A 22,313-nucleotide genomic window follows, 5' to 3' on the forward strand; every position below is an offset into this window, starting at 1 on the left:
GGCCATAAGAGGGAGCCAGAATGTCTGTTAGCTCTCTCTCTATTTGTTAGATGCTGGGCTGATCTGGAAGTGCCATGAGCTATTGTAAGTTTTGCAACTGTTAGCAAACTTTGATTACTGGACTGATTATATGATACTGGACTATGTTATTTGGATTATCCCTTAACTGAAAGACATTGATGACTGACTGTCTTATCTGTGTATGACTTGGACTGTTTGATAGACTATGATACCTCTATTTCCACGAAAGTAAAAGCCTATTTAAACTGCAGTGTCTCTGTATGCTGGTTTGTGTGTTCTCCAACACAACTCTAACAACGTTTCTCTGAACGTACTCGCTCTCCCAATGGGGAGCTTACTTAACATTATAAAGTCCTTCGGGATTGGGCGGCATATAAATCCCATTAATAAAATAAATAAATAAATAAATAAATACTATTTGTCTTTTGATTTCAATCCTACTCTAGAAAAAATATTCTGATGGAGTGACTAGGAGTGACAGACTTCTAGTTACTGCTAAAGAAGATTGGGAACATGCCATTTCATCCTACCTTCCATTTTTGTCCCGGGAGTTGACATCTGCCCCATGGTCTAGAAGGTATTTGCATACTTCAGAGTGGCCATTTTGTACTGTCAGGAAGAAAGGCGTATTTCCATCCTGGAGAAAACATTGAAACAAAATTATAACCTATTAATTATTCAATTGAACCCAAAGAATTCCAACACATTTATAACAAGATGTGCACCACAGAAGTTATAGAGCCGAGGTAGCGCAGTGGTTAGGGTGCAATACTGCAGGCCACTTCAGCTGACTGTTATCTGCAGTTCAGCGGTTCAAATCTCACCGGCTCAAGGTTGATTCAGCCTTCCATCCTTCCGAGGTGGGTGAAATGAGGACCCAGACTGTGGGGGCAATATGCTGACTCTGTAAACCGCTTAGAGAGGGCTGAAAGCCCTATGAAGCGGTATATAAGTCTAACTGCTATTGCTATTGCTAAGTTGGAAACATCCAGAAACTGGAAACAATGGAATAATCCTTATTTAGAAGCTAGCTGTGTAGAAACTCTATACACTTCATCAGTTATCAAAAGTCTAGTGTAGAAGTGGTTCTGCTACCGCATGCCATGAGCAACCTTCAGTCCTAGGGTTACATGTGATCCTGAACCCTTCACTTGCTATCTTCAGAAAGCCTCGACTGCAGAAAAAAAATGGATAGGTTTTTTTTGTCATTTTGAGTACATGTTACAACTGTAGCCTAACCCCTAAAATAGATGTATTACTTTAAAAAACAAACCAACAAGAAGCATTCCAATAAAAAACCCAGAGCTCAATTAAAAATCTTATCCATGATATGCAGCTTTATAATCTTATCTCAATGACCTTTTGTACCCAAACGTTACATATCTTTCTTGAATGAAATCTATCCTACCCATTGTCATAGAATTGTCACCCATCCTACAGTAATACACATGGAAACATGAGGTCATTTCAGGTGTTGTGTATATTTATTGTTATTTTTGGAGACCATGGGTGGTCAGAAGAGGGTCTCTGGTCTTATCTGATAAGTGTCTTGTCCAGGTACTAACCAGGTGTGCTCCTGCTTATCTTCAAACCAGATAAGTTGACTTAATATTGTCATCTACCAACCTAAGCAGAACCTCCAAACTGGTCCTGCTGCTCTCATGCTCAGGGGACTGGTGTATATAACTTGAAACTCAACAAAACAACCACCTAGTTACTGGGTTGAAAAGTAATACTAAAGCAAGGGTGTCAAACTCGCCATGACACATTGCAGTCACATGAAGTTTCCCAGCATTTTTCCTATTCGCGGAGCTGGGGTGGGTGTGGCCTGCATGTAATGTATCCGGCCCGCAGGCCACCAGTTTGATACCCCTGAACTAAACAAAAAGTTTTGTGAGATTGTCATCATTGCTGCTCTTTATGCATAAAGGTATTGTTAAAAGAACTGGCAGTCCAGCTTTGCTGGAAAGCTAATTTCAATCTTCTTTCTCTGAATAGAGTTGAATGGATTGCTTTATATAAAACAAGTAAGAAAAATGAACCAAGAAGTTTAATGAAGTTAAGATAGCTCAGACATGGAATAAGAACACCATAAATAAAGAAGTTACAATGGCAATAGTCATCAGATGGAAATAAATATGACCCACAACTGCCAGTTGTTATACACCATCAAACTTGCCTCTAATTATGAAACTTATTGCAATGTTATCCTTTTAATACTTAGATGAACATTTCTCATTTATGCCTTCTGAATTTCTGATCCTGGGACAGAACCAGATATCAAAGTAAAAGCTAGCTGATACTTTATATAGCAGATGGCTTAACAATGCTTTCTTGTTAATAACAGCAGTTCTGAAAGTGCAATTAGTAACTATAAATATCTATGTTGGGATATCTTCAACTGGACATACCTCTTTGCTGCAAAATTATTAAAAAATAGTAGAATAAAGAACACCAAACAAAATTGCTGACTAGGTTTTAATAATATTTCAGGAACTGAAAGGCAATTAAAAGCTTAATAGGATAAAATAATTGCCAGTGAAATCATAATTACATACCTGATCTTTGATGTTAAGTGGACACTTGTGTTCACACAGGTGCTGAGTTATTTGAAGGCAGCCTTGGGCAGCTTAAGTGGGGGGGGAAGAATTGTAATATTAGATCTGCAGTATATACTCTTAAAATTCACCTGTTTGTTAGTTTGTAACATTCAACTGAGCAAAACAGTGTAACAGGCAACAATTTTTGAACCAACACACCTCAAATGGGCTAACTTAAAGAATGTGTTCAAAACCCAAAACCTGTAACTCCTATATTAGGATTAAAATTTGGAGAGGTTTTGGCTGTTTTAGCATCGTTGCATTCCAGCTATCAGTTACAGATCCACGATCATCATTTCCCCGGCAGGTCTGGGGTTGATGAGTTCCCCTCCCCTCTCGACTTGTATGGCTGTATGACTCTTGTGTATTTTAATTACGTGTATTGTGTTTGTATCCCCTTTCCCCTTTTGAGTTGTTCGCTGCCCTGAGTCCCTCCTGGAGAAGGGCGGCATACAAATAAATTAAATCTTAAATCTTAAATTTCCAACGTCCCCTCTCAGCTTCTCCTAAGGAAATTCAATGGGGAAGCCAGCAGAAATTTGGAAGTCGCTCCCATTTCCACAGCTTTTTTGCCCATCTCTTGTCATTCTGCTTGTCTGTTTAGGTCAGGGGTCTCAAACTGACAGTGGTGTCACATGATGTATCACGACTTCCCCCCCTTTCACTAAAACAGGCATAGGCGTGGCCAGCAAGTGATGAATCCGGTCCGTGGGCCGCGAGTTTTGACACCCCTGGTTTAGGTAAAGAAGTATCTCTGAAACAATGACCCAATGGGCCATGGGTTGTCTAGTTCTTTTTTAAAGTCCTTTTAGAAGGTCACTCAGTGTGGAGCTGCACCAGGTGACTACATTTCTCACATTTTCATGGGCTAGACCATAATTTGTTGCTAGAACTATGCAGTACTTCAGATTTGAAGTCAAAAGGATGTTTCAGAGCATATAGCACATTAATGTAGCAGCCTGATGTTTTCCCAGGATAGTGCAACTATAACAGCAATCACGTGATTGAAGGACACTGCAAAGGTTGTAATTTAATAAATAAATAACATTATCTTTTCAGCACCATTGTTATTTCAGTCCTTCACAAATAGTGAGTAAGTGAGGACTACCTCTATCAGGTTCCATTGGAAATTTACTCACTAAACCTCATTCAATCATGTCTTTACTTTGGGAATATAATGAAAGTAATTAAGATAATTAGTGACCTGATGTACTCAATTTGGTCTTGTCCTTCTTGTTTGTCAAAGTTCTTACTGAACTTTAAGCAGAAGGCACAAATTATACTAGATTTATGTTAATGAATGGAAGCAAGATGATTATGTAATACCTGAATAGTGTAAAGCGGTTTTTCCCGAGCTATCTGTGTTCTCCGCTGGACATTTGGACTGTAGAATAAGAAAAAAGAAGTTTTAGTAAAATACAGAACACAAAGGATTTTGAAAGTTAGACTGCTACACTGTACGGGAGTAAAGTTTTTGGTGTGAATATCAAACTACTTTTGAGAGTTATCCAGGATTAACTCGATGTTCAGGACAAAATTAAACTGAACGTTTTTAGAAAGGGATTAAATCCATTTTCCAAGCTTGATCATCCAACACCACTTAGTTGCAAGACTGCAATAGGTGAAGCAATTTGCTTTTGATTGGTTGAAACTAAGAAAGGACATGTCAAAAACAGATGTGAGCAATTAAGATAGCAATAGCAATAGCAGTTAGACTTATATACCGCTTCATAGGGCTTTCAGCCCTCTCTAAGCGGTTTACAGAGTCAGCATATTGCCCCCAACAACAATCCGAGTCCTCATTTTACCCACCTCGGAAGGATGGAAGGCTGAGTCAACTCTGAGCCGGTTAGATTTGAACCGCTGAACTGCAGAACTGCAGTCAGCTGAAGTAGCCTGCAGTGCTGCATTTAACCACTGCGCCACCTCGGCTGTCGATGTTACTAAATGTTTAATAAAAGAAAAAGGTCTATCTTTGACTGAAAAAACCATTTAGATTTCTAGCAAAAGAAAAATACATGGACAAATGGTGCTGTCAGAGATTTCGGTTCTCTTACTGTAGGAAGTCTACAGTGTTTCTAATGTAACTGGTCTGTTCCAGCATGCTTTCAGATTGGACTGGCTACAAGTGTTGGAATTTCCTAAAGATTTCTTATTTGAGTGCTAACCAAGTTCATGCCTGCTTAACTTCTGAGTACAATGTCAGTTCTGAACTTAGTAGGTGGTTTTATGCCCTCTGTATATCAGTCCTATCCAAAAATGCTAATTAAAGACTATGGTGAGTTTACTGAATTAGAAAGGAGGGCAGATATTACAACATTAGACAGAGGACTGAACTCCATTCACAGGAGCCAATATATTGGATTTTAGAGAGTGCCTTTGTCTCCATCTCATTCTGTAGTGTACCACTTTGGGAAAAGTAGAAAACTGTAGATAAATCTGATACCAACTTCTAATTGTGTGAGTCTATACTAGAATCCAGCCAAGAAGATTTTCCCACCCTATTGTAAAAATGAAGAGCTTGATCCATGGCTTAAGCTTTTTGCTATCAAATGTGAAGAAACTGGACAACCGCTACTTTTAACTAACAAATCTAGCACTTCTCACAACAAACAATTTATTTAGGCAATTGCAGCTCTTCTTATTCTCTAGCCTGACATCAAATAATTCTCGTCAGATGTTAAAAGTCAACATTTACCACTCCCAGTACATGCAATTATATGGCATTTTATGTGAATTTACCTACCAGCTCATACAAACAGGAAGAAAATGTAGAGTAGGCATCTTAGTGAGAGCACCATTAAACTGCGGTGCAAAAGAAAGCAGCAAACAACCACATAATCTAAGGATTTATTCACAAGCCCTGGACTTAAAATAATTCATTGATTTAGATAGACCCTGTTGGAAACTCTTAAATTCATTTAATTGGCTACTTACAGAGAAGCTTAATGTAGACTGGCATTTAATCAGAAAACCAGAAGGGTTGGGCCCAGAGGGAGGGGATATAAAGCACCTTACCTGAAGAAGTCTCTTGACGCAGTCAACATGGTTATTCTTGGCCGCAAGATGCAAAGCATTGTGCCCTATGTAAATATTTCATAATTATTTCAGGCCCATTGAAAACAGTACCAAAAATGAAATGAATATTGTTCAAAACCTTAGCTTGAAGTATTAAGTGGGTATGTCTTTATATTAAAAATCTGAAGCATACTGATGAAATATAATAGAATGGTCCCAATCTTAGAGCCTTGATGACTTGGTTCTGTGCTTGAACCCCTGGATTTCTGGTAGAGCGCATTGTGTCGACTGTATGATGTTTCTGGTTGTGTCGACTGTATGATGTTTTTGTAGTTTTTTCTTGGCTGGCTATATACTTTATGTGGCTTTTTAAAAATTGTGGCTTTATTATCTTTAATATTGTGAGCCACCAAGAATCATGTGGTTGAGATGGATGTCCATATACATCTAATGAACAAACTAAATGCAGCTATGATTACTGTGACTGGACCCAACATATCTGTTAGCCAACCCACATTGTACAAATACTGAAATCTGAGGGCAGATTTTCTGCAGACAAATTATAGCCTGCTCTTAGGTTTCCTTCAGATTCTCTGAAGCCCATCTCTTTCTGTAAGATGTCTACGTAGCATTTAAACAAGGTTTAAACCAAGTACAAATGGATGAAGCCAGATGTTTTTTGTTCTCATTTAATGGTAACATGTACTTATTTTTGGAGGTAGGGAAGAGAATATTAGTACATTTGTTGATTATGTCTGGGTCTGCTTATGTCACTCGTATAACTCTGGGAGGAAGGTGGGCTGTTTAAAAGTGAGATGGATGGATGGCTAGATAGATAAGTAGAATCTCCAGAAAGGTAATGTTCCTTAAGATGGATATGTGTCATGGCACAAATAGTTCATCTGCTGGGCCCTGCTAAATGATGCTTTCTAGCAGATGGGACCTGGAGCAAGCCTCTCTCTCCTGTCATACCAAATAGTACTGAAAGAACCAACCAAGGAAAGATAAATTGGCCAAAGCCCTAAAAATTATGGTATATCCCAAAGAAAACAAAATAAACAAAACAAAATAGGGTTGTGGGGCAGAGCAGATACAGATGTAGAACTCATGAGCAGGATGCAATAACAACAACAACAACAACAACAACAACAACAACAGAGTATAGTTCATGCCATTTCTGGTTAAGTCAACTGGGGAGCTTAATTTGAGATACTGGAAAGCTGCTATTAATCAGAAAACAAATATTTACCAGAAAAGGAATAATGCTTTAGCACAAGGCAGCCTTTCTCATTCTTGCAGTCTCCAGAAGTGTTGGCTGCAACTCAAATGTTCAATTAACTGCTCTAGTCTAACATACCTGTGCAGCACTAGATATGGGAATGCTGAACTTATCTCCATACATCCGTATATATCCATGTGTCAATTCAACCACATCCACAGACTTGCTTAATTTTGGAGTATTCAGATGTATTTAAGTAACATGGGATGGGCGGGCAGGTTGGCTGGAAATGAATGTACCTGGAGGGTACTAGACTAAAGTAGGTAGAAGTCAACCTTTCAAGGTAGACCAGACTAAGGAAGCTAAGGAACCAAACTAAGCCTAATACTACTTTCAATGTAAATTTATAGTACATTTTATTATACAAAATCTAGCAAGTCAGAATGTGCCTCTCTCTCCTTCTTTGTGTTGTGGCCCGCCAGCAAAAGAGCATGGCTGTCTAAACTCCTGATCAACAGATGATACTGTTGTGGCCCGCCAGCAACCAGCAAAGCTGGCAGCAGATTCGGACAGTGAGGAGGTTGGGGCCAGTCCTTGAGTGTGGAGAAGGTTCTGATGAGGGCTCTGTGTTGGAGGCAGAGAGGGGGCCCAGAGCTGTATGCCAGTTATCAGCTGCCTTCAGAGTCACACATCAATGAGGCAGATGAACAGCTGGAGCCTGTTCCCAGTGTGCGCATGTGCAGAGCTACCAGACGAAGGGAACAGCTAAAGAACAGGGGTCGACTTGGGAGTAAAGCCACAGGTGGACGATGAATGGCCCCTCCCAGAGGAAATAAAAGAGGAGTGAAAGGGGAGGGGAGTTTGCAGGAGACAATTAGTTCGCTTAATTGGTTCGTGACTCTCAGAGACTCCTTGCCAAGTTTTGCAGATAAGGTCCTGGCAGCTCTCCAAGCCATATAAGGTCTGTGACTGTAAATCCTCCCTTGAAAGACTGAGCAGAATTCACAGAAAATTAATAAAAGGTTTTTTTTGTCAGGACAAGGAGTTTGCTTCATGCTCTTAGGAAGCCTGGGTCAGAACACTTCATGTGAACTCAGAGAAACTTGTCTGAGATGTTTGCATACATAACAGTTTGGCCTGGGCTCAGATTTTCTTTATCCAACTGTTGCCTTGGCAGTGATTCTTCCTTCTGTTCCTAAAAACCATTCCCTCTGCTTCTACAAAAGCTATGTGCCGCGAAATCAAAGAATGTCGGAGGAATATGCCCATCCGCGCACATGCATGCATACAAACGTCATATCTTTTCACATTAAACAGATAATTTGAGTACCTGTTCCATCCAGGATTGTAACCTCTGCACCATGTGAAATCATAAGCCTGAGACATTCACTATATCCTTTAGAGGCAGCAAGATGGAAGCTGAAAGAAAGAATGATAATGTCTTTAGCCAGTTCCATAATAAGTGAAAAGGAAATGTTGTTGGTGGATCACATTGATCTTTGCCTTAGAAAGAGTTTGCTTGAATAATATATGCATCTCAGGGATGGAATCAAACAGGTTCTGACAGGTCCTGAAGAACTGGTAGCGGAAATTTTGAGTAGTTCAGAGAACCGGCAAATGCCACCTCTGGCTGGCCCCAGAGTGGGTGGGAAAGGAGATTTTGCAGTATCCTTCCCCTGAAATAGAGTGGGAATGGAGATTTTGCAGTATCCTTTCCCTGCCACACCCACCAAGCCACACCACACCCACCAAGCCAGGCCCACAGAACCGGTAGTAAAAAAGAATGAATTTCACCACTGATGTTATCTCCTACTTTAATTCTAGGAACTCAAGGAATTGTGCTCACAGTGAAGATGGAAATTAAACTGCAAGACAGTACTGAATGCCTCAGGGTCACCCAATACAATTCAGAGCCAAGGAAGGACGTACATTTAGGTTTCCCCAGGCCCAGTTTGACCCACTTAACAGAATGATGCTCATAAAAAATCATAATTAAAAAGCTTAGAGCAGATGCCTCTCAAAAACGTTCTTAGTACCTTATAATAAGCACTTTTGGAAGCTTTTAGGAATAATGGCAAGCAGCTAAAGGTTTCATTAATAAAATCAGTAAAAATAAATAAACCAGTTAGTAATTTTCAGTATAACAAAGATCTGAAACTTCACTCCGATGATCTGTTACGACCACCAACTTTGTTTATAGCCAAGGAGAGAAATTAACTCTAGGGTGAGTTAAAAGTCTTCCACATTAAAACATTTCAAACAGGAAGAAAAAAAAGATTATAGTCCTACAAAAGTCTAAGGGGAGGGGAGGCTTTCAGAATAACTTAGTTAAAACTTTTTTAAAAAACCAGGATGTTTATGATTGTGAAATGCCTATTCTGACCCTAGTTATAACTGCACATTAAAAATACTTGACATTTCAACATTACAAAAACTCCCAATCAAAAAGATCCATTGATTACAGACCTCTGGAATCTTATGGAAAAAGGATACTTACCTCTCCTTCCTAAAGAAATACACAATTCTCTGCAGAATTTTGGTATAAATCAGAAATAAAATGTTCACATAACCGGAACACCCCCTCATCTGGCAATCAACACCCAGATAAGCAAGGGTTAACTCAAAGATTAACACCAGGCAATCAGTCAAGCAGTAAACATTACATTAATCAAGGAACTTACCAACTCAGATAAACAAAAGCCTAATCAAGGAACTATCAAGGAGAAAACATCAGTCCCGCCAATACTGGCAGGTCAAGCTACTGTATATAAAACAGAAAGCAAGCCCCACTCCCCACTTTCTTGCAGATGTTCTCCAGTGCAAACAGAGTGCAAGCAAAGTACTAAAGACAACTACAAGGAAATAACCAAGTTCAGAGAGCACCACTGATCTAAGTCTATATACAAATATAACCAGGATGCTGAAACTGTATGGCACTACATCCTGAGTTCCAATGAAACGTATCATTCTGAATATCATCATCGTCATTGAACGATCCCATAATCCCTTGCGAGGTGGGAGTCTTGGTAATTGAATGGAGCTAGCAGAGTGTTTTAATGGCCGGATGACCTCCCCAACACCAGTGAGGAGTTTTGTTCAGCAGACATAGAATGATAGGTTTGGAGTGGTGCGGTGGCCTAGAGGTGGCGCTCTCACCTCACAATCAGGAGGCTGTGAGTTTGATTGTAGGTAGAGGCAGGTTTTTCTCTCTCTGTGCACACTGGGAATATATCCACGGTGATGCAGTGGTTAGAGTGTAGTTCTGCAGGCTACTACTGCTGCCTGCCGGCTGTCTGCAATTTGGCAACAATTGGAAGGGACCTTTAAAGTCATCTAGTCCAACCCCCTGCTCACGAAGGAGACCTATACTAGGGATTTGAACCACCGAACTGCCGACCTTTCTGATCAACAAGCTCAGCGTCTTAGCCACTGAGCCACCTAGCTGAGACAATCTCATCAGGCTCAAGGTTGACTTAGTCTTCCATCCTTTCGAGGTTGGTAAAAAGGGGGTTCCAGATTGTTGGGGCCAATAGGCTGATTCTGTAAACCGCCTAGAGAGGGCTGCAAAGCACTGTGAAGCGGTATACAAGTCTAAATGCTATTCTGAACACCACTCCAAACATATCATTCTGAATATCCTGTTGCCAAACCAATTCTATTCTCCAAACAGATATCACTATGATTTCTACGTTATCTTATATGCCGAATGGTTTATGTACACAAGTAAATAAACATTAAAACATTAAACTCCAATAAAAATTGCAAGCTAAAATCTGGTTTATTTTAAAATATATGCTTGCCTGCGATCTCCGCTACCGGTTGAACCGGTCCGAACTGGCTGAATACCACCTTTGATTCCTAGTGCACACAACATGACAAACCTGGGCTTGTGAGAACCTTTGATTTTTATAGTAGTGTGTTTTCAAACATGAACACAATTCACCCAAGCAACTTCGTGCTACACACAAACAAAGGAATTTATGAAATAAATTAGAACTCACTGAAAAGAATGTTTTTACTGTAAATGAGAAATAAGTACCAAGAATACAAACTTGTTTATCAAGACACCAACAGGATGAATTTTTAAAACAGTTTGTTTCCAAGAAATGTTCCCTAAAGTATTTAAACATGGATGGTGAGGGGGGAAAAAGACCACGTTCTCACCAACAGCCCAGCTTGCTAAGACAGAACACAATATAAATCTCCAAACAAACTAAAATATATTAGAATCAAAAGACATATGTAAGACAGAAATATCTTGTCGTAGAAACGTGAAAACCACACTTCAGGAGAGTTTATATTTCAGCCGTATCTGCCTTAATTAAAATACTTGCATAGCAACAGTTTGGCTAAAGCTGTGACAGATTTAATCTTCATGCCAACTTCTCTGTTTGTGAAAGAAACTGTGCCAAGTGTAACACATTTCACTGTAATGAATTTTAGAGACAAACAAAAAGGTTGCTGGTAAAATGTGCATAATATACATGAACTTCCCTTTCTGGAATTTAAAAGACCAGGTAAAAGGTACTTTACTTGTTCATAATGCAAAAATTATTTGGAGGGCCGCATAATGGATAATGAAATCTATTTTCGCACCATAGAGTAGGTGGTCTAAAGACCTCCTAACCAGATTTATCAGTGGAGTCAAATTACTGATGAGAGCTGCCAGAGATTGAGTTATAGAATGCTTTGCTGCAGATGCTAGGAAGGGCAACCTCTTAATACAGTGTTTCTCAACCTTGGGGACTTTAAGTCCTGTGGACCTCAACTCCCAGAATCCCCCAGCCAGCATAGCTGGCTGGGGAATTCTGGGAGTTGAAGTCCACAGGACTTAAAAGTCACCAAGGTTGAGAAACACTGTCTTAATAAAATATTAAAATAAAATCTCACATCATCACCCAATCTTATTCCTCAAATAAGAATTTTTATTTTTTTACATAAGATCTCAGTCAGGATGAGACTCTCAAACTCTATGAGATTTGAGGATCTGAGGGGTTCTTGGTGCTATCTGAGCCTGGTTGTTTTCTTGCACAAGTTTCATTACCCAAAGTAGGTAACATCATCAGTGCTGATTACTTCGTTTGGGTAATGAAATGTCTGCAAGGAAACAACCAAGCCCAGAGATCAACAAGGATCCCTCATTTCAACCCTGAGCTACAAATATTTTCCTTTATTTGTGTTTTAGGAACTTTTTCAGCTCATGGATGATACTAGTCTCTAGACTAGTGTCATCTAGACACTAGCAGAGGAGGTGATCAAAAGCCATCAAATCAACTGCTCCTCATATCCTTGGCAAATGAACTTTTGTGGCCGGAACTCTGCTACACAGATAGTAGTTGCTACAAGGACCCCCAAAACAGTGATGGGTTCCTACCGGTTCAGACCGATTTGTGCCGAACCGGTAGTGCTGCCTTCAAACAGAGAACGAACCAGTTCTAAGTTCCTTTGAAAGTGAGCCCTCCCGCCTGTCCTGTGGGCCCTCCCACTTGCCCCGTGGGCCCTCCTGCTCGCACGTTTAGCGAACTCACCACTGCCCCAAAAGTCTATTCCAAGCTACCAAGCACACCACTAGCTTCACATAAACTACTGATTCAGATATATTTGTTTGCAATAGCTTCATATGAAGCTTAACTAAAGTATTAATTACAGCACTGTTATTTTAACGTTGGCTGCTTGAAGATTTGTGGATTTTGACTCCCAGAATGCCCCATTGGCTAGGGCATTCTGGAAGTTGAAATCCACACACTGGACTAGAGGCTTGAAAACGGCATTATTTCTTCCCTCTTTCTTTGACTTTTCATGATGCAATGCTTCGGACTCTTTCAAGAAATCAGGATTAATTTGCCAACAAGTTAATGATCTAAGCTTCCTGATGGACCCTTCTCTGCACAGACAAATGAAATTGCAGAAATAAAGATGCAATGATGTCAGCGCCTCTCCAGCAGCAGTGATAAAACTCGAGAGACCAAGACCCCCACAAGCATTTCTTTACATGGCTTATCGCTCCTAAAACCATAACAAACCATTTATCAAAGCAGAGGCCCCTTTGACAGCTGCCATGGAGACGGATCTGTTTTATGTGCTCGTGTCATTTCAAGAGAGGTGAATGTCTTTCACTTCCTCTCTCGTTTAAAGTCTCCATTTGTCCCATAACTTCAGAAAAGTCAACAGATTCTGCTGGGCTTCTAATGCAATTATGACTCAACCAGGAGATGCAATAACATGGGACTGATCTTTCTTAGGATCCGTTTACGTAAGTATCTTCCCCCATTCCTTGATCTTGGTGTGAAGAGTTGTCTCACTCATATAAGAGAGTAAATTAACTACAGGTAATCCTCGATTTACAACAGTTTGTTTAGTCACCATTCAAAGTTGCAACAGCATTGAAAAAAGTAACTTACGACTCTTTTTCATAGTTATGATCTTTGCAGCATCCCCATGATCACATGATCAAAATTCAGAAACTTGGCAACTGATTCATATTTATGACGATTACTGTGTCCCAGTGCCTTTCGTGATCTTCTGTCAAGCAAAGTCAATGGGGAAGCCAGATTCACTTAACAACTGGGCTACTAACTTAACAATTGCAGTGATTCACTTAACAACTGTGGCAAGAAATGTTGTAAAATGGGGCAAAACTCACTTAACAAATGTCTCACTTAGCAACAGAAATTTTGATCTCAACTGTAGTCATAAGTCTGAGACTACCTGTAGAGCTAAGAGACTCCAGTTCAATTCAACGTTTTTCACTGAAAACTATCTGGATAGAAAAGAAGGACTAGGGGTGACATGATAGGCAGTATTCCAGCATTTGAGGGGCTGCCACGAAGAAGGGGAGGTCAACTTATTTTCCAAAGCACCAGAAGGCAAAACAAGAAACAATGGATGGGAACTAATCAAGGAGGGAAGCAACCTGGAATTAAGAAGAAACTTCCCAACAGCCAGGACAATTAACCAGTGGAACAGCTTTGTCTTCAGAAGTGAGTGCTTCATCACTGGAGGTTTTTAATGAAAGACTGGACAACACCTATCTGAAATGGCATAGGGCCTCTGATTGAGCAAAGGATTGGACTAGACAATGATGGTGAACCTTTTCGTCACTGAGTGCCCAAACCAGAACACGCGTGTATGTGCGCGTGCCGGAAACCTGAAGACCAGCTGGCCAGCATGTGCATGCCTCTTTTTTGACCATTTTTGGGGCTGTTTTCAGCCTGAAAAAATGGCCTGTTTTGGAGCAGTTTGGAGGCCTTTTTCCAGGTTGTCTTTCACACCGTTTTCCGATGCTCTGGCACCTGCGAAGACCAGTTGACTGGTGTGCCGGAAACCAGAAGAGCAGCTGGTGATGAAACGCGAGCCCACAGAGAGGGCTCTGCTTGCCACCTCTGGCATGAGTGCCATAAGTTCTCCATCATGGAACTAGGAGACCTCCAAGGTCCCTTTTCTAGCTCTATTCTGATTGATTGATTGATTAAAGGGCCTTTCCAATTCTATGATTCCAAGCAAATTACATCAGATTTTTAGGTGATCATCTGGCAGAGACCCAAGCTTCTGCATTGCAAATTGGAATGAGGGCAAGAAAGCTCCGTTTAGATTGACAGGGGGAAAAAATCAAAGCACCAGTTAAAAATAACAACAATCCCAATTAAGATCAAGCCAAAATGCAACATGACTCAGGACCAGTTTGTTCCTATAGTTCCGCCATAACTATAGCATGAATAATTCTGAAATTCAAAAAAATCTACTTCTTTACAGACACAAGTAAGACATCAGAATGTCTCCTTTTCCACTAATCACCATTGTCTACATTTCAATAAATCATGACTGCCTATTCACAGAAATACTGTATTTCATGAAAACCTCAGGCTCTCCGGCTTCCTTCAATGCACCTGAGAAGTTTAAAATGTTTTATTACCAATTGCCTGTGGTTTATGTTACCCAAAGAGAATAAACTGCAGTTAATATGAACTAAAGTTCATCTGAAACACAACTTGCTTTATGGGGCTCTGAAGCTGGCTTGTTTAAAACCAGTTGTTTATCCCTAATGTATAATGGGTAACATTTTTCCACATCTGGAAAAAGACACTCTGCAACTGGGACAATGAACTGTTCTTCAGAGTTAGACCAAGACATGATATGGGCACTAAGATTGAAAATATGTATATGTGCAGGGACGTGCAGTCACTAGAGACAAGGGAGGCGGGGCCTCACCAGTCTCCCCAGGAAAAGGAAAGAATTTTAAAGAATTTTAAAAAAATAATTAAAGCCAAGATAGTTGCTACCAGATTCCAAGTCACAGTGGCTTGGTGTCTGCTTAGTGTTAACCAAAGCAGGAGGCGAGAGAACTCGGGGCCTCCTTTGCATAAGGAATTTTCCCCCTTTTAAAAGTTAAGAAAGAGTTAAAAAGCAAAAAATTTCATATGCAAAGGAGGCACTGAGTCTCCCACTTCCTGATCTGGGAGCAGCGAATCATGCCTTGTTGTTGCAGTTGAGCAAGCTTACGTTGGGCGGGTTATTTAGGAGGGCGCGCTTCAGAGGAGAGAGGGGTGGGGAAGAAGGAGGAGGCTCGCTCTTCACCCCTCCCCAACCTTCCCAGGGTCCAGATTCCCTTTGCTGCAAGCCTTGCGGTCTCTTGCATCCCAAAGGTGGGTGGGTGTGGGAGCTTTGGTGGCCCCAATTCTTCTCTGGAGGGAGTGTCTCCTGGGGCTGCTGCTAGATAGACTCCGGAGGAGCGACCCCTTCCCTCCTAGTCCCCCTGTGGGTGGCTGGAAACGTCCGCGCATTTCAGCCAGCCATAAAACGCTTAGCTAGGGGTTTCCTTGCAAGAGCCAGGCGGGAGAAGCCCTCGCTTCTTTCTTGTGGAGATGGGCATCGCGGGAACTGCCAAGCGCCTTTGCTTCTTGCTCAGCCTTCCCTCAGAGGCGATCCGGGACTTCCAGCGGCAGAGCCTGGAGAAGCCGTGGCCGCAGGCCGAGGCAGTGGGCGGGCGGCGGCACCGGGGGCGGCGGGGCACTTTGCATCACGGGAGCCACCAAGCACCTTTGCTGCAGACCTGGGCACTTGGCGGCTCCCATGATGCAAATTCCCCCCCCCGCCGCTGAGGCCGACCGCTGCCCCGCTGAGCTGCTTCGCCAAAGGCTGGGAAGGAACTCCACTGGAGCTGGCGAGTCTTTGAAGAGATGCCCAGCTGAGCCTCACCAGGCATAAACCTCACCGCACATCACTGTATATGTGCAAGCAAGTGGAAAACTTCCAGAGTTAAAATGGGTTCTATAATCATGGCCTTAAGAAAAGCTGCAGGAAAGGGGAAGAGGAAGGGGAGGGAAAGGGAAAGGGAAAGGAAAGGGGAGGAGAGGAGAGAGAAAGGGAAAGGTGACTTTGGAATTAAGATATTCCTTCCTCCAGGAGGAGGAGCAGGAAGGAAAAACACATTTCTCTACTTCCAAATAATAAATTCCCTGTTAATATATTAACAAATTAATTCACTCTGTTAAAGATAAATCATGGGGGGTGGGAAGAAGGAGAACGTTTAGATAAAAGCAAACCTCTCTGTGCAGTCACATGAACTTAAGTATATATTATTTTAGTTACGAGGCACACAACTAACCTGAGAACATGTTCCACTTTGATTTACAAAAAGATGTTTTTTTAAAAAATCAGCATAATGAGCACATGGAACATCTCCAGAAACTTGATCCCTAACTACAGGTTTAAAACAAAAAAGAGAGGCAACAATTAGCACTAATCCTGACAGATCCAGACAAACAGGTAGGGATGCTGCCCAGCTAATCCTGTGTAGTTTTCCCTAGTAGGATTTTCTTAGCTATCTCAATTTACTTTTTCTTTTAACCTGAACATGTGGAACTATTTTTTTTTCTTTTACTAATGACCTGGGAGGCAGCCAACTATTTTCTAAAAGAACCTATGGAGCTCAGAAACATTCCTGGAAATAAAAGGATGCTGCACTGAGATTGATGTTTTGTTATGTACCCTGCCAACTTCCAATACATTTTTAATTAAGTTTCTTATATTCTTAAATGTACACCAATCTCTTGGACACCAAGTGAGGTGCAAATGGAGACACTGCTGCCCTATGAGTTAAAAATAGTTAACCTACTTGCAAATCAAAACTAAACACAATAATGATACTAAATTATATGACATCGAAATGGAACCACATGAATTGGATAAAATAATTCAAAGCTCAGATAGAAAGATGATAGGGAGAATATATAAATTTCTCTTGAAGTATAAAATGGAAGAGGAAATCGTGAAAGAACCAATGATAAAATGGGCACAGAACTTTGGCTATAATATTGAATTAGATAAATGGGAAAAATTTGGGGGAACAAACTTAAAAACGACACTATCAGTTGCATACAAGGAAAACCAGTACAAAATGTTTTATAGATGGCACCTGGCACCAACAAGGTTAGCTAAAATCTCAGCAAATACTTCCCCAAAATGTTGGAAATGTGAATCAATACACGGAACATATTGCCACTTATGGTGGTCCTGTGAGGAGGCTAAATTTTTTTGGAAAAGGATCAAAAATTGGCTAGAGGCAATAACAGGCATCAAAATAGAATGGAAACCCGAAGTTTTTTTTTACTAGGAATAATGACTGTGAAATACAAAAAATAAATCCAATATTTAATTTTACATATAATTACGGCGGCGAGGATTGCCTTTGCCCAGAAATGCAAAAACAAATTAATTCCAAGCGAAGATGAAATAATAAGAAAGGTTATGGACTGTGCTGAAATGGACAAATTAACAAAAGAAATCCAGGGAAAAGAAGAATCAGAATACTATCAGATATGGGATAAATGGTATAGGTGGATGGAGGAAAGAAACAAGGATCAATGAAGGAAGACAATAAAACCCCAAAATAGTCGTTAAGGAGAATTAACACATATATATGTACCCAAGAGGTTTAAATTTACTAGAGGTAATCAGCCAATATAGCAGACAGATGAGTAAAATAAGAGGGTTAAGAATGGTGAAATGCAAATGAAATATACTAAAGGGGAAATAATATAAGGAGAGCGGTATCGATTGGCAATTGCTATTAGAAAGAACAGGAAGCTCCTGTTCGTATTGTACTGTGTAAATGTGGTGTACGTCTAAGTTTTGTGTGTGTGTGTGTGTGTGTGTGTATTTTACATGTTTGCAAATAAATAAAAAATTATTTTAAAAAATCCTTTCAGTATTATCAATACACAGAAATAAGCTATTTCTTGTTCCTGAAATAACTGGAAATTCTAAGGAAGAGATGCATTGTATTGCAATATCTAAGCCTGACAAAAGATGCAATTATTATGATTTGGTGCTTTGCAGGTAACAAATATTTCCTTTCAGAGGAATTGCTCCAATTCTGTCAGCCCTACAAGGTAGACAAGATTAAGAAACAGACACCACTTAGGCCTAAAACATTTATGAGAGTAAGAGAATTTCGCATGTCTCAATGTGTGTGCTTCCCTTCTTTTTGAGAATGAGACGTTTGCCCCAGATATTTTCGTGTGTGTGTGTGTGTGTGTGTGTGTGTGTGTGTGTGTGCGGGCAACGGATCTTCCCTCTTTCCATCCAGGCTCATCTTCCTTATCTTTCAAATATTTTTACAATCTTGAAATGGATTCTAATTGCAAAATACATAAAACACAAGTCTAATTTTATCAATCTGCAACGTGAGACTTCAAGTGTTGGCCTTATGCTGGGTGAGTTTGGTCATTTCCAGTACCAACATTTACGACTCCGTTTGAAAAAGAAACTTGTAGCACAAATTTCTCTTCCTACTCTATTCTATTTATGATTACTATGATCGTGATTCATCACTTATATATTTTATATACACTGAGAGCATATGCATAGAAAACAGATTCCTTGGGTGTCCAATCACACTTGGCCACTAAAGAATTCTATTCTATTCTATTCTATTTATATTTATATTCTTTTCTTAAAGGTAGTTTAGGAATCAATGATGATTACAGATAGTCCTCAACTTATGACCAGTCACTTTATGATTGTTTGAAGTTACAATGAAGTTTTAAAAAGCTACTTATGGCCCATTGTCAAAATTCTGTCTGTTGCACCCCTCCTAGCACAGTTATATTAATTAGATTTCAGGCCCTTGGCAACCGCTGTGCATTTAGGACTGGTTGTAGCATCCTTACAACCGAAATTCTGGGCTTCACAGTGGTTGCAAGTCAAAGACTAGCTGTAAGTGGTTGAAAACTGGACTGTGGGTACCCAGTCACAAAAACTTACTTGGTAGCTCTGAATCAAACATTTTCATCCTAAATTATCTCACAGGTTTTGTTGTTGAGAAAACTGAAGGAGAACTGCTATCTATGCCATCCTCACATTCTGGAGAAAAGGTGGGATATATTGTAAAGCCAAGAAATAAATCATTAACACCAAGTCCATTCAATGCATTCCACACTGAATTCCCTTCCAGCTTCCAATGAAGTTTTTTTTTAAAAAAAAATACTTCGTATGTGATAAATAATTGGTCCCTTTACAATACTTTCAGGCAATAATTTTAAAAACTCTTAAAGATATTCAACTTCCTAGAAAGAGCCATGTTTGGGCTTCATCTACACGGGAGCTGCTGAGCTGTTGATCTGTATGTGAATCACATTTGTCCACCTTCCTATTTTAATTTACTTTAAAAAGTACATGTAAAGGGCTAGTTCACATGTGGTAAACATAATTTAATTTTAAATGGAGCCAGAACATCCCTCTGAATAATATGAATTACAACACTTTCTGCCCACTTTTCATAGAAGCCAGCCAGTTTAGTTTAGCATAGCATACTTAAAACTGTTATTACATGTTAGCAACAATTTACAATAAACTGAAATCAAACCAGAAAAAAAGCACAAGGTTTGAACCTTGTTTGTTTAGACATTGGCTGAAGGGCTTTTTTTTTAAATGTGATCTGTGGTTCATATATAACAAGCTATGAATCCATCAAATCTAAACTCTGACTTATGCTTTGTAAAATAACCTTAATGCCATTTCTAATTTGTAGAGCAGCTGTGCTACTCTCTACGCCGAAGGAGAGAAATGGATTAATCAGTTTACAGCCTAACAAAAATTTATAGATTTGATCATTGTTGCTTTAACAAAAATTACATCAGAACATGAACCTCTAGTCTCAAATTGCCTTAGGAAAGGAAAAAATTGACTCCCCCGCCCCTTCCAGTTTAACAATCAACCAACCATGTTTGGCAACTGTTTGCCAAAAAAGGACAAGGGCAATTAATTGAAAGCCCACTAACAAATGTTTTTTGTTTGAAAAGTGATTCAAGAATAGAATGAAAAAAGAACACCCTATTTAAGGTATTCTGAAGCTTAATACAACTTTTCCAAATTGCAACTTAAACCATGTGCTGGGTTACACCTCCACCACCAGCATGTTTGATGCCAAGATTGGTTGGAGCTTAAAAACATCATGTTGGAGAAGACTAAGTTAATTTAGAGCAGGGATGTCAAACGTGTGTCATCATGGCATTGTCACATGACGTATCGTGGCTTCCCCCCCCTTTCGTGGGCAGCATGTGACGCATCTGACCTGCGGTCCCCAAGTTTGACAGCCCCGATTTAGAGCTACAATATATATATACCAAGACATTCTTGGTGTAATTTTTAGAGGTAGATCTTGGATGAAGTAGGAACTTCAGTATTATCTGATGTTTGGTCCTAGAAAGTCCTCTCTTGGTGATATCTGTTTACATATAACTAGTCTTCAGAGAGATTCAGAAATGACTCACAGGTTTGCTGGAGTTCTGAATATCTCTAAAGTTCAGGAGAAAGTGAGAAACTAAGGGCTTCATCTCTCTTCCTTTTCAATTCTCTGTGCATACTAGAGAATTGGGGGAACAAATGGTCACAAAACACACACACACATACACATAAAAAGCTGCTGAGAACTAAGATTAACCATAACAGACAAGCTTCTTGTAAACTCATCTCCATGAGTAGAAAGCCATGAAAGAGGTTAGGACACTACACAAAGTTTTTCAGCATCCATGTGAGGAGTGACGTCAGACTCAATATGGCTTCTACTGATCAACCCTGACTGAGACCAATTATTCTTCAAATTAAGAACCTGTTATTCAGGAAAATCTATGATAATTCTATGAAAAAAAAAATTACTGTCATCAGATAACCAGATGCAATGCTTTTACATCATTGAATGGACTATTATTATCAAGTAAATTTATTGCTCACTTTTCTTTTAAGACAATGTATTTCCGTTTCTCTGAATTTCCCCTCACCTGTGTAGCTCAGGTCTTGAATAATCCTATCTGCAATGAATGCTGTTTATTAGAGGGAAAACTTTTCTGGCTATAAATTGGACGGTTTGTATTGTCTGATTCAGCAGCCTCTCTTCCATCCTAAATTTCCAACTCAGTGACCTTGCAAATGTACTGGCACCAGCTACAGAATTTATTGCCAGTGTGTCTTCTTTTTTTGCCTGGCACTAGCAGCTGTGTAAAAAGACTCAGCCCCTGAGATTATGACCATTTTATGGGCACCAGTCGAGGCACCAGGGGAGAATCTGGATGGACATCACTGGATTGATTTTCAAGCTGTTACCCCTGAGGAAGTGGACAAGGCCATGGGAGCTGTAAGTGCCTCCACATGTGTACTGGACCCATGCCCCTCCTGGCTGGTCGCTAACAGCAGGGAGGTGACACGGGGCTGGATCCAGGCGGTTGTTACTGCCTCCCTTCGGGAGGGGTTCTTTCCCCCCGCTTTAAAGACGGCGGTGGTGAGACCCCTTCTGAAGAAGCCATCTTTGGATCCAGCCGTTTTAAACAACTATCGTCCAGTCTCCAACCTACCCTTCGTGGGGAAGGTTGTTGAGAAAGTGGTGGCCTTTCAGCTCCGGTGGTCCTTGGAGGAAACCGATTATCTAGATCCCTTTCAGTCGGGATTTAGGCCTGGCTACAGCACGGAAACCGCTTTGGTCGCGCTGACCGATGATCTCTGGAGAGCCAGGGATGGAGGTCATGCCTCCGTCCTAGTGCTCCTTGACCTCTCAGCGGCCTTCGATACCATCGACCATGGTATCCTTCTGCGACGACTGCGGGAGGTGGGGGTGGGAGGCACTGTCCTACGGTGGTTCTCCTCTTACCTCTCGGACAGGTCGCAGTCGATGTTGGTCGGAGGGCAGAGATCGACCCCTAGGCGCCTGAATTATGGGGTGCCGCAGGGTTCGGTCCTGTCCCCCCTCCTGTTTAATATTTACATGAAGCCGCTGGGTGAGATCATTCGACGGCACGGGATAAAATACCATCAGTATGCGGATGATACACAGTTGTATCTGTCCGCCCCATGCCAACTCAGTGAAGCGGTTGACGTGATGTGCCAGTGCCTTGAGGCTGTTAGGGTCTGGATGGGGGATAACAAGCTTGCACTCAATCCGGACAAGACCGAGTGGCTGGTGT

General features: G+C 40.6%; 1 protein-coding gene across 2 annotated transcripts in view; it reads right to left on the minus strand.

Annotated features, from left to right (window-relative positions):
- RAI14 (retinoic acid induced 14) overlaps positions 1-22,313 on the minus strand; it is a 122,792-nt gene that overhangs the window by 19,092 nt on the left and 81,387 nt on the right. For both annotated transcript variants that reach the window (XM_032213562.1, XM_032213563.1), the window contains exons 4-8: positions 8,189-8,277; positions 5,640-5,704; positions 3,948-4,005; positions 2,580-2,650; positions 552-658 (exon numbers count right to left, since the gene is read on the minus strand). In XM_032213562.1, coding sequence (XP_032069453.1) covers positions 552-658; positions 2,580-2,650; positions 3,948-4,005; positions 5,640-5,704; positions 8,189-8,277 — 390 coding nt within the window. The remainder of the gene's footprint in view (positions 1-551; positions 659-2,579; positions 2,651-3,947; positions 4,006-5,639; positions 5,705-8,188; positions 8,278-22,313) is intronic.

Source organism: Thamnophis elegans, chromosome 3 (genome assembly GCF_009769535.1).
Source record: "Thamnophis elegans isolate rThaEle1 chromosome 3, rThaEle1.pri, whole genome shotgun sequence".
Classification (NCBI taxonomy): Eukaryota; Metazoa; Chordata; class Lepidosauria; order Squamata; family Colubridae; genus Thamnophis; species Thamnophis elegans.